Genomic DNA, 12,758 nt, shown 5'->3' with positions numbered 1-12,758 from the left:
CATGTAAGGAAATCCAACAAAATTCTGATTTTTCTCATGATGATAACTTTAATGTTTTTCTTAAAATATAAAATGTCAAGTTCTGTCAAAAATATTTGATACCCTTGCTTTGCTTGTGCCCTCAGGTTTTTCTTAGATTCCTAACAGGACTTTGAACAACTGAATCCTACTATTCTAGGCCTTCATTTCTTCATCTGTAATGTGAGGTGTATATATTATAGGAATTGTTTAGGATGAATTCCCTTTTAGGTATGACATTCTAAAAGTGTTTTTATAAATTAATTATTAGGAAGTAAAAGATTCTGAAAGTGTACTTACAAAGAGAAAGATAGTGGAAAAAAATTAACTTTGCTTGAGCCATGGCTAAATTTATTGAAAATTATTTAGCCAATAATCAATTTGGTAAATGATCAATTCCCTGGATGACTGACAGACCTAAAATTGTCAGACCAAATACCTTAATCTAGATTTAAAACATTCACCACAGCTGTTTTATTACCAGATAAAGACTGGGATAGGTATAGGTCCTGATCCTGAAAAATAGGAGTAAGTTCATCCATTCACTTATATAATATTGAGCTTTCAAGAAGTAGTAGGCATCTCAAATATTAACAGGGAAATTGACACTCAGTGCCCCAGAACTACAAATCCATGGTGAAATTGCTGCAGCAAAGTCTTGGTGATACTAAAATTTAAAAAACAAAAAATCTTAGAAAATTGGTAAATAGATCATTCAGTGAATTGGCTTTTGGTGGACTGGTTTACTTCATTTACTTATATACTGCTTTCCCCTCAAAATAAACTTAGCCTCCAAGTACATAAAATCAAACAAAATGGGAGCAACAAAAGAAAAACAAAGACATGGTAGAATATAAAATAGAAGCAAGAATGAGACTTGATAACGCATCCCATTAAGACCTAAACATATTCCTAGTAAGCCACAAATTGACATTAGCCATCAGTGAAATATAGGAAACCCCCTTAATTAGACAGTTCAGATGTTCAAGTATCACTTATGAAGAATAATAGAAATGTTGAAATACTCATATTTAAATTAAACTTCGTGTATCTTTTTGAATTTCTGAAAACAGAAACATTTAAAAACTAATTCATTTGAAATAATATTTTCTTTTAAAACTCTATTTTGTTTTTAAAGTTTAATATACCAAAGAGTAATAACTTTATTTCCAATTTTCTCAAGTATTTCTCCATCCTGTATCTTAAATTTGTCCAGGAAGAGAACTTCACTACCATTTCCCTTTTCTGTGTTGCTCAGAGAGACAAATTTTACTAACCTTTCCAGTCTGCATTCAGACTTCTCTCCTTCACATTCAGGCAGTCCTCTCTCCAAAACAGACTGATGTATTTACCTACCTTTCTACTTTTAATTCTCAGGCCTCGAGACTATCATTATTTTTTAAGTGGACAGTTGAGACAGCTTCCTGTCCCAACCTGTAAACTTTCAAATTCATTACTACTGACATGGTGCGGTTCTTGAATCACCTGCATTAGAATAGCCTAAGCCTGAGGTCCTAGTTTAAAATGTTGGTCATTTGGAAGGCAGAACTCTCTCTAGCTTACCTTTAGAAAATGTTTTACCTTGTACTGATAAGGTACTTCAGCAAATGTTCAACTGTTTGTATAATACATTACAGTCTTACAGTGTACTTCTATAAGTTATTACAGTGTATATTATATAGTGTACTTATCTCATTTACTTAACCTTAATTATTTTGTTTAGTCTTCTGAAATAAAATATAAACCCTTTTTTTCCCTTCTCTCTTTTTGTAGTATTTACAGAAGTGAGTATGTTATTGCTAAAGGTTTAAATTGGTAACTCTTGATAGTGAAATCATAGTGGTATAAGTGGCCTTATCTGTTACCATCCATCGTGCTGATAATCTATTTTCTTTTTACTGATATCTCTTAAATCAATCAAGAAAGATTATTTTCAGGAACCATTTACTATCTTAGTCATAGAAAGTAAGAATAAACTTAATAAATTGACTCTTTTGATATATAATTTCTGATTCATAAAAATTTATAGCATAGGAATTAAGTGATATGAATTGTATTTGCTTTTTCTGAGGAAAAATTTATTAAGAAAATTACTTTTATTTTTCCTTACCCACAATTACTTTGGCTAACCAGTGAATTAAGGCTGTACTATAAGCTTCAGATTCCTAACAATCCTTTTCTCATTTTCTAAAATCCAAGTGTAAAGATATTATTTGTAGACCAATATTATGCAGCTCCCTTAGGCAGTATTTATTTTGTAAATGCCAAGGGCAAAAATGTAAATGATAATGTCAGTATATTTGTCTGATAAGTTTGGGGCACCAACATATTCTGTTCCTTTTTTTGACACAGGTATATTTTCCTAGCTGAATAAAATGTAACTATGTAAAATTGTAACTGGATTAAAAAAAGATAAATTGATCGAACCCTTAAATCTTGGCTAAAAGTTGATTTTATTATTAATAAGATACTTTAAAAACTGAATGCAGATTCCTTTACAGACTCCTTTATTAGTCTTTCTCTTCTACTCCAAGTGTCACAAATGTCACTTTTATATTTTCAATTTATGTGACGCATGCTGCCTTGGTGCCTAAAAGCATAATAGAAAAATGAGAACCTAAGCTAATCGAAAGCTTCCCAGACTAGTGAACATAAAAATGTTTTGATGGCTTCCTTCTTAGTGGCTTATGGCATGAAAATGCCGTTAGTACAACTATTGTTTCTGTTGACTTCATTGAAATCTCAGCCAAAAATGATTTTTTTCCTCAGAATTAATTTGTAAAATTATTTTTGACATAGGAATTACTGAAAAGAATTGTATAGATACTATTTTAAACATAGAGATATGGATTATATGCATTAATTTTTTCCTGACACAATCCTTCCTTGACATAATCTTGGCTGTGCTTTCATGGCTGAATATTGTGATCAATGATTTATCTAGTATAAAAACACCTTTGTAACATCAATTAAGTACGTGTAGTGGTTAAGAGCACAGAGTAAGACAGAATCATAGTTCTGTTCCTTTTTGCCTCTGTACCTTAGGAAAGTATTCAGCTGGGCCTGAATTCCCTCAGTTGTAAAGTAGGTGCAATAAGATCCACCATATTAGATAGTATTGTTGTGAAGATTAAAGTATGTAACGTATCTGAAGTGCCTGGAACTAAGCACAGTGCTTGGAATGTGGATGTAACTATCATTCATTTTGGTAGCAGGAGTAGTATTTGTATTTTTAGTATCGATTGAATGAGATATTCATAGACCTCTTGCCCCAGGCTAGGTGTCATAGCATAAAATAAAACTTAAGAACTTCGGATTCTTTTTGGTTGCAGAATTGCTCACAGTGGTTCAATTCTATTTTGAGATTCTTTTAAGGGAAAAAGCACATTTAAAACATTTTCTTAACCTTCACACTAAAGGAATTAGCTCTTTAAAAAGGAAATAAGAAATAACCAAACAATTATTTTAGAAGGATTATTTTTAAAAGATGCCTTTCCTGTATCTGAACAGATTGATTTGGACTATATGTAACATAATATAATAATGTATTTTTTGAGAGAAAAACAGCTCATCACATACAATAATGTATTTGTTTTGATTAACATATGGAGGATAATGAAAGCCAGACTTTGATTGTATCTATACACTGAACAAGATTATTCCTATAATATTCTATTACACTGGTGAATGTGTTTCCATCAGGAGATTTATAATGGGAAACCTCAAATACACACAGAAGTAGACCATATACCCATCATCAGCTTTAGAAATCATCATATGGTCAGTATTATTTTACATATACCCCCATCTACTTCTCCTCTTCCATAATTTGTTGAAGCAAATAGTATACATCTTATATCATCTATAAATGTTCCCATTTGTATCCCTAAAAGATGAGGACTCTTGTTGTCTACATTATCACACTTTGAAATAACAATCATTGTTCAGATTTTCACATGTCCCCTAATTGTCATAATTTTATGAACAGTTTGTCTATTGGAATCAGGATTTAGATAAGGTCTCCACATTGGGATTATTTGATACATCTTGTAAGGCTCCTTTAATCTCCCCACAGTATTTTTGTTTGTTTGTTTTGTTTTTTACTTCTTGAAATTTGTTGAAGAAAGTGTTGAAGAAATTTGTAGAATTTCCTAGACTGGATTTCACTGTGTAGTTTAACGTTTACTTCTCACTCTATTTTTCCTGTGAAGTTATAGTAATTAAATCTGATCTAGGTTTGATTTTCTTTGGATAGAGGGGACAAGACTAATTTATAGGTGATGAAGTGAATCTCAATCAGGAGGCTAATATAATTTCTGTCTGGTTGTCTCTCTTTCTGATGATTGGCAACCATTCAAGTTCAGTGCTTTGATACATTAATCAGATATTGCAAAATGCTGATATTCTAACTCTTACATTCCTTCTATAAGAGAAACTTTCATCTATTATTTGGATAGCTTAATGTTTGGTTAAACTGTTAATCCATGAAGACAATCCATAGAGGCGTCATCACACAACTAATGTTTTCAAATACCTGCCAACTTTATGGTCATTATAGTTCAGAAATGGTGATTTAAAAATGTATACCTATTTATATATTTATAGATACAGATATAAATCTCTTTATATATTTAAAGTTCAAGTCATTAAGAATGTCAAAAATATGTCAAAGTCCATGAATAATTATATATATAAATTTAATTAAAAATAAAATTCTTAAACTTTGTACCAGCTTTATAAATTTCAAAATATCTGTGAATTTGCCTAGAATTTTCTGACCTATTGATCCCTTGTGTTTATCTTGTTTGTAATACATATTTCTATAAAATGTTAATTAAAAGGGAATGCAGTGGTGTCTTTTGAAAGAAGAGGATATCATTCCCCGTATCAGGTCAATGGAAGGTCGTAGAGGAAGACCACCAAATCCAGATAGACAGCGAGCAAGAGAGGAGTCCAGGATGAGACGTCGGAAGGGTCGACCTCCAAATGTTGGCAGTGCTGAATTTCTAGACAACACAGATGCCAAATTGCTGAGAAAACTACAAGCTCAAGGTAAGAAACATTATATATCTGACACTATAGTAATCATACTAAAAAAGTAAGTATTTATATTTTTGACTTATGAATAATTGACACTGCTCTCAATTTCTAAAAATAGGTATTTGTATTAGAATAAAAATGAGAAAATAAGGAGTCCTACTGGTAACTGGAGTTCTTTGATTACGTAAGCTCCTTTCAAGAGCCATACACATAAACACATCATACCTGTGTGTTTAGAATTACAAAAGTAGGTGATAAGCTTTTAAGGCTTACACAGAAAGGGAATCTACCAGCACTTGGCACATGCCTTAAGGTTGTGTCAACCTTCTGGAAATTCTCATTTTAACAGCTCCCGATTCCTTGAGGTGGTACAAGGGAATAACTCCAAAATATATGGATCTGTGGAGTAAATTTTCAGTCAGAGAACTCCAATTACTGGTAAGTAACCCCAGTCTTTAGGTTCTTCTGTAATCTGGACATATTGCATATATTTTCAAAATGCCCAACTAGTAGATTTAATTCAAAAATGTTTATTTTAAGACCACCAGAAAGTATCACTATCAAGCCCGGAGTACGCATAATAACCTCAAATGTATTTGTGATTCAGAATTGTACATAAATTATCAGTATGAAGTTCCCATGAAAAAGACTAACATCAAATAGTTCTGGTATGAGTTTGAGTTACTAGTGACAACTGTGAATCCTCTTCTCGCGAGGGACTTCTTATGAAGTCTATCTGAATGTATATCAGTTTATGTATTGGTGTCTTATATTCACTAGCATATATATAAACATATATATCAGTGTAAAATAAAGGTTTAATAATAAAAACTGACTTAAAAGACTATAGGATTTTACTTCTCATGGGTTTTCTCTGGTCGAAAAGCCTGGCTTGTTTTTATTTATTTTAAATATCATCATAATATTGACTTCTTTGTAGCTGCTTTGTTTTTATTATAAAACAAATATCCATGATAAAAGCTCATAGAACAGAATACTTTCTGCAGAAGATACTCATGAATGGAATTATTATTAACAATCTTTTGTTAATCTAGTCAGAGATATGTACATACACTCTATACACACACCTTCAAATACTCATATATATACACACATACACATATATGCTATGTTGTGTTACATATATATCCTTCTTGATTTCTAAGATAAATGACTTATGTACGTGCTGTTCAGCTTGCTTTTTCCTACTTAATTTGTCTTGAGCATCTTTCTGTATCCACACTTGAAAATCAACCTTTATGCTTTTAATAGCTGAATAGTAAGTGATGCTGTGTATGATTCTACCATACTTCATTTATTTAGTCTCTTTTGGATGACTGTTTTAGCTATTTCCTTATCTTTGCTATCACAGACAGTGGTGCAGTAAGTACATATTACACATATCTTTACAGCTTTCTACAGGTATGGCTATCTATAGCATAAAATCCCAGAGATAGAATCTCTGAATCAAAGAGAATGTACATTTTCAATTTTGGTAGCTAGCAGACAAATATTATCTCCAAAAAGGTTGCACCAATTCACACTCACACTGATGGCATATAAGGTAACTGCCTGGAATGTAACTTCATGTTGTATAAGTTTTTTTCTGAATTAGAAAGTTAGTTAAATATTTTTATGTTGTTTTAGTTGGATTCTATTAAGATTTTTATCTCCCCTGAATAGTTGCTAGTGAAGGTTTTTTTAAAAAGTTAATATTATTAACAGATGCAGCCATACATGATGAGTTTTAAAAAATTAGTATTTTCAGTAAGCCACTGACTCTTCTGAAGAATGTATAATAGTGGGGAATGTGCATTGTTTGCATAAAATAGGAAGACTTGAAATTAGCTGATACCCCAAATGTGAGCTCTTCATGCATGTTTTGCATATCTAATACAAATAGCATTAATACTTAATATCCACAATGGCAACTTTATATTTGCAAAATTAACTAAATTTTAAGAAAGTAGAAGTTAATTATTCAAATTATATCCAATTTTTTCTCCCTCTTGATTTCATATTGATTTGTATTCCATTACATAGTTCTCCCTGTTGTGTTATGTTACATTTTGCAAATTCTTTTACTTTTGACCTTATTGTGTACACATGTTCTTTCTCGACATGTATATAAATATTAAATATATAACCATAAATAAGTAATAATTATTAATATTTACAAGTAAGTGTGGTATAATATGCATATCTTTCCTTGGGAAGAAAAGGAACTACCCATGAATCAGTGTCACCCCTTTTATTACTAAAAGATTTCTACACTAACGGTTTGAGGGAGTTATCTGAGGGGATTCTGTAAGTTTCTGTTATATATTATTATCATATAAAGACTGTCCTAGACTGAAAAACTAGACTTAATTTGAAGAAAGATTCAGAACAGTAAAAAAAATATATAAACTTTGAATGTACATTTAGGCACTGTGAAAGGAGAGCTCTCTAATTTCTCAGAAAATACAGGTAAGAATCTGACAGAGTTTGAATATGAAAAAAATTTTCAACCTATCTAAATAAACCTTCTTGTTAATGAGCCAATGCCATTCATATCTGAAATTGTCTAAAATATCTAGTAGCACCTGTCCATTTCATACATCATAGAATCTGAGATGCCATAGTCTATACAATACACCATTATTTTAAGATGTACTGCTAAGAAAAGTGCTGCCAATTTGCAGACACATTGTGATTTTAGACATGTTTAAAAATGCATTGAAGAATCAAATGCAGTATATCCAAAATATCCCTTATTCTATGTAAAAATTAAGTTTATTTCAAAATAAACTTTTATCTTTGAAATTTAATGACAAATTCTTCAACCATGAAAGATATTTTTCGAATTAGTATTTCAAAAGTTGTATCAGATAACATATTCAGCAACCATAAACCAAAAAAATGAGAAGATATTGGGAACAGTTTATTCCTCAGAGCCTGAGTAAATTTTCTAGGCCTTCAATTCATTATTCTTCCTCCATACTGTCCCTAACTTTTTTAAAACTTTTTTTTTGCACGTTCTCCAATTGTTCATACTATAAAAGTTAGGCTATATAATTTTTTTTAACTTTTTTATTGATTTATAATATTTTGCAGTGTTGTGTCAAATTCCAGTGTAGAGCACAATTTTTCAGTTATATATGAGCATATATATATATATTCATTGTCACATTTTTTTCTCTGTGAGCTACCATAAAATCTTGTATATATTTCCCTGTGCTATACAGTATAATCTTGTTTATCTATTCTACATTTTGAAATCCCAGTCTATCCCTTCCCACCCCTTGCCCTCTTGGCAACCACAAGTTTGTATTCTATGTCTATGAGTCTGTTTCTGTTTTGTATTTATGTTTGTTTGTTTGTTTAGGTTCCGCATATGAGTGATCTCATATGGGAGTTTTCTTTCTCTTTCTGGCTTACTTCACTTAGAATGACATTCTCCAGGAGCATCCATGTTGCTGCAAATGGCATTATGTTGTCGGTTTTTATGGCTGAATAGTATTCCATTGTATAAATATACCACTCTTCTTTATCCAGTCATCTGTTGGTAGACATTTAGGCTGTTTCCATGTCTTGGCTATTGTAAATAGTGCTGCTATGAACATTGGGGTGCAGGTGTCATTTTGAAGTAGGGTTCCTTCTGGATACATGCCCAGGAGTGGTATTCCTGGGTCATATGGTAAGTCTATTCCTAGTCTTTTGAGGAATATCCATACTGTTTTCTACAGTGGCTGTACCAAACTGCATTCCCACCAGCAGTGTAGGAGGGTTTCCTTTTCTCCACAGCCTCTCCAGCATTTATCATTTGTGGACTTGTGAATGATGGCCATTCTGTCTGGTGTGAGGTGATACCTCATGGTAGTTTTGATTTGCATTTCTCTGATAATTAGTGATATTGAGCATTTTTTCATGTGCCTATTGATCATTTGTATGTCGTCCTTGGAGAATTGTTTGTTTAGGTCTTCTGCCCATTTTTGGATTGGGTTGTTTGTTTTTTTCTTATCAAGTCATATGAGCTGCTTATATATTCTGGAGATCAAGCCTTTGTTGGTTTCATTTGCAGACATTTTCTCCCATTCCGTAGGTTGTCTTTTTGTTTTACTTATGGTTTCCTTTGCTGTGAAGAAGCTTGTAAGTTTCATTAGGCCCCATTTGTTTATTCTTGCTTTTATTTCTATTGCTTGAGTAGACTGTTCTAGGAGAACATTTTTGAGATGTATGTCAGATAATAGTTTGTCTATATTTTCTTCTAGAAGGTTTCTTGTATCTTGTCTTATGTTTAAGTCTTTTATCCATTTTGAGTTTATTTTTGTATATGGTGTAAGGGAGTGTTCTAGCTTCATTGCTTTACATGCTGCTGTCCAGTTTTCCCAACACCATTTGCTGAAGACACTGTCTTTATTCCATTGTATGTTCTTGCCTCCTTTGTTGAAGATTAGTTGACCAAAAGTTTGTGGGTTCATTTCTGGGCTCTCTATTCTGTTCCATTGGTCTATATGTCTGTTTTTGCACCAGTACCATGCTGTCGATTACTGTAGCTCTGTAGTATTGTCTGAAGTCTGGGAGCATTATTCCTCCATAGGCTATATAAATTTTTAGTGGTTATCCCAAATTGTGTCTTCCTTGTTAAAGCAAAAAAATTGAACTTTTTAATGTTTTTCTGACCTAAGAGTTTAAATATAAAAATTACTGTCAACCTGTGTGGAGTTTGAAATTGATACATTCATATACAAATATAAATCTATAAATATGTGTTAGAAGTTCCTTATTATAAGCCAAAATTCTATTAGAGAGCATCAGTTTAACTTGGAAGAAAACATCATAGTTATGCCACTTTTCCTAGGAAACATTTTTTTTAATGACTTAACACATCTTTACATTTTAAGACAGATTTAGGTCTTTGTAGCAGAATTCAGTGAAAGCTTTCAATTCTTAAATGTTAAAAATATTTTTTCTGGATCTATCACATATGGGAACAGTATCCTTCAGGTGCATTATTATCAGAGTTCACCAACTCTGTAGGCCAGTTTATACAATTTTATTTCCAAGAATATTTAGTGAACAAGAGATTCTTTTTACGTAGCTTTGAAATTTTTGATGATGTTTAAAACCTAATGTTGAAAATGATTGGAAGATTGGAGATATACTGTAGCATCAACTTCTATTTCATCTTTCATTAACACTTCACATTTACTAGATAAAATCAGACTCTTTTATATCCCCTCCCCTTTTTTTAAGTCTTGATAGAAAATCAGCCATAATAACCCACTTCACCTCAACTGTTACAAGAGCATAGGGTTAACTTTTTTTAAAAATCTCAAGGCATTCAAATTTCCTTAAGGGATTTTAGAAGTAATAGCATAAGGATTGTGAAGTTAGAAAGTCCTGGGTATATATCTTGGCTCTGCTATTTAACCTCTATGAACCTTAGTTATTTCATTTGTAAGCTGGATATAATGTTGCCTATCTCATAAGGTTGTTAGGAAGATTAAAGTAGATCATGTGAATTTAATACAACAGTTCAATAAATGGTGGGATTTATTAGTAGAGTGCAAATGATTCAGATATTACCTAATCATATTCATTATTGATGAATATGATATATAAATTTCTTAAAACTCTTCATCTGCTACATAGTTTAAACTGTCTGATGTAAAGTACTATTTTCTAAAATGATTTTATGAATGCTATTATGATATGACACTTTTATAGTTGGAAGTATTCTGATGAAGTTTGCCAGCAGAAGAAAGCATGACACGACATGCTTTCTGAATCAGTTACCTATTGCCACAATATTGCTAGGAAACAGCCAACCACAAAACCTCGGTGGTATACAACACTAAGCATTAATTATTCATGCAGATGAGATGGAGTCTGCTGGAGGTAAGTCAGGCAGTTAGGCATCTCTGCTGTTCTTGACTGGGCTTGTTCACATTTGTGGATTCACCTGGCTCCATGTGTCCCAAACTCCAGCAGCCTAGCCCAAATATGTCCTCATAGTAATAGGCAAGGCACAAGACTAAAAGTGTTTCTACTCTTTCAAGTACACTTTCAGACTTCTACTTGCATCATGCTGATAACATCCCATTGGCCAAAGAAGATCACCTGGCTGAACTCAGAATTAAGTCACAAGAAAATATATACCATGTTTTAATGAGAGGAACTGCAAAGTCACATTACAGATGGCTTGGAAAGAGGGAGGAATTAATTGGGGCCATTAATTATGTCAGTCTATCCTAGTTTCATACATTTGTCCTTAAAAATTATGAGAACAAGGTTGTCCTTAAAACCCATTGACATTTGGTACTCTTTTTATTTAGGAGATTTAGTCTCTTTTCTACATAAATGAAAATAAACTGGATTCAGAAACTACTATTTATAAAGCTGATTGAAATACTAAGTTTGGGGACCTTGTTCTATTTTGGGTTCTTTTTCTTTTTTTATATATTGTGTGATTTTTAAGACTGAAGCTAAATCACCATTTTTACAGATTAGTGGTTACTTTCCTACTAAGGGAGGAGTACATGAAATGTGGAAAAAAGTACTTATGTTAGCTTCTGTGATGAGGGAAGCATCATTTTTGTTTTGTTTATGGGATCATATTTGATGAACTGCTCTGGCAGCTTCTAGGGGAAATGAACGTGACGTTTTCTGCCACACCATTCTCCTACTTAGTATCTAACCTTCGGCAATTTTCTTAAAAATTATGTCCTTCATGATGATACCAGTTTCAAGGTTACTGTTTTTAGGTTAGCAGTTATGTAAAGTTGTTAATAACATTCCTTGAAATTTTGTGTTTTTCAGAAATAGCCAGGCAAGCAGCACAAATAAAACTTTTGAGAAAACTGCAAAAGCAGGAACAGGCTCGGGTGGCCAAAGAAGCTAAAAAACAGCAAGGTGGGTGATTTAAATGGTAACATAAACTTGAAGAGTGAGTGTTGGGCAATGCTTAAGAGGCATCTCTTCTTCATTTCTTTTCTGATGATATCTATGCTTCGATTTTTCATCATAGCAATAATGGCTGCTGAGGAGAAGCGAAAGCAGAAAGAACAGATAAAGATTATGAAACAACAGGTATGTTTATGCATTGGAACTGATTCTTAAAACACAAGCATTTTCTTGGGGATCTATTGTATATTTCTATATGTACATTGTTTTCATTTTGATTTCTGAAATTACTGTATTTCACATTAATGTTATGTATCATATTTAGAAAGTTGTCATCTTTCATTAGTTAAAATTCATTTCATTTTAAAACAAAGTCTTCTGCTTCCAAGTTTAAGAACTAATTACCAAGCAGTAAATTTATATAAATACTCTTAATATCCTGCTAGACTTTGAATATAGTTGACATTATGAACAACGTTCAAACTTTTTAATGTGTCAGTAAATAAAGATTGTTGCTTAAATGCTTAAATTTTAATAAGAAAAGCTTGTTCTAAAGAATGTAAAATACTGTGAAAAATTAAATTCAAATTATATAGAATAAAGTTTGCCTCCATTGCTAGTGATTGCTTTCAGAGTTACTAAAAAATTACAACAGTCGTCCCTTAGTATCCACAGGGGATTTGTTCCAGACCCCCACGGATACCAAAATCTGCAGATGCAAGTCCCTTATGTGAAATGGTGAATAATTTGCATATAACCTATGCACATCCTCCTGTATACTTTAAATCATCTCAAGATTACTTATGATATCT

General features: G+C 32.1%; 1 protein-coding gene across 24 annotated transcripts in view; it reads left to right on the top strand.

Annotated features, from left to right (window-relative positions):
- The window catches only part of BAZ2B (bromodomain adjacent to zinc finger domain 2B), a 290,518-nt gene that overhangs the window by 210,691 nt on the left and 67,069 nt on the right, over positions 1 to 12,758 (top strand). For all 24 annotated transcript variants that reach the window (XM_074363742.1, XM_074363741.1, XM_074363744.1 and 21 more), the window contains 3 exons: positions 4,860 to 5,070; positions 11,863 to 11,955; positions 12,071 to 12,132. In XM_074363742.1, coding sequence (XP_074219843.1) covers positions 4,860 to 5,070; positions 11,863 to 11,955; positions 12,071 to 12,132 — 366 coding nt within the window. The remainder of the gene's footprint in view (positions 1 to 4,859; positions 5,071 to 11,862; positions 11,956 to 12,070; positions 12,133 to 12,758) is intronic.

Source organism: Camelus bactrianus, chromosome 5 (assembly GCF_048773025.1).
Source record: "Camelus bactrianus isolate YW-2024 breed Bactrian camel chromosome 5, ASM4877302v1, whole genome shotgun sequence".
NCBI classification, from domain to species: Eukaryota; Metazoa; Chordata; class Mammalia; order Artiodactyla; family Camelidae; genus Camelus; species Camelus bactrianus.
The sequence above is the reverse complement of the archived record's forward strand: the minus strand, read 5'-3'. Positions and strand labels throughout refer to the sequence as shown.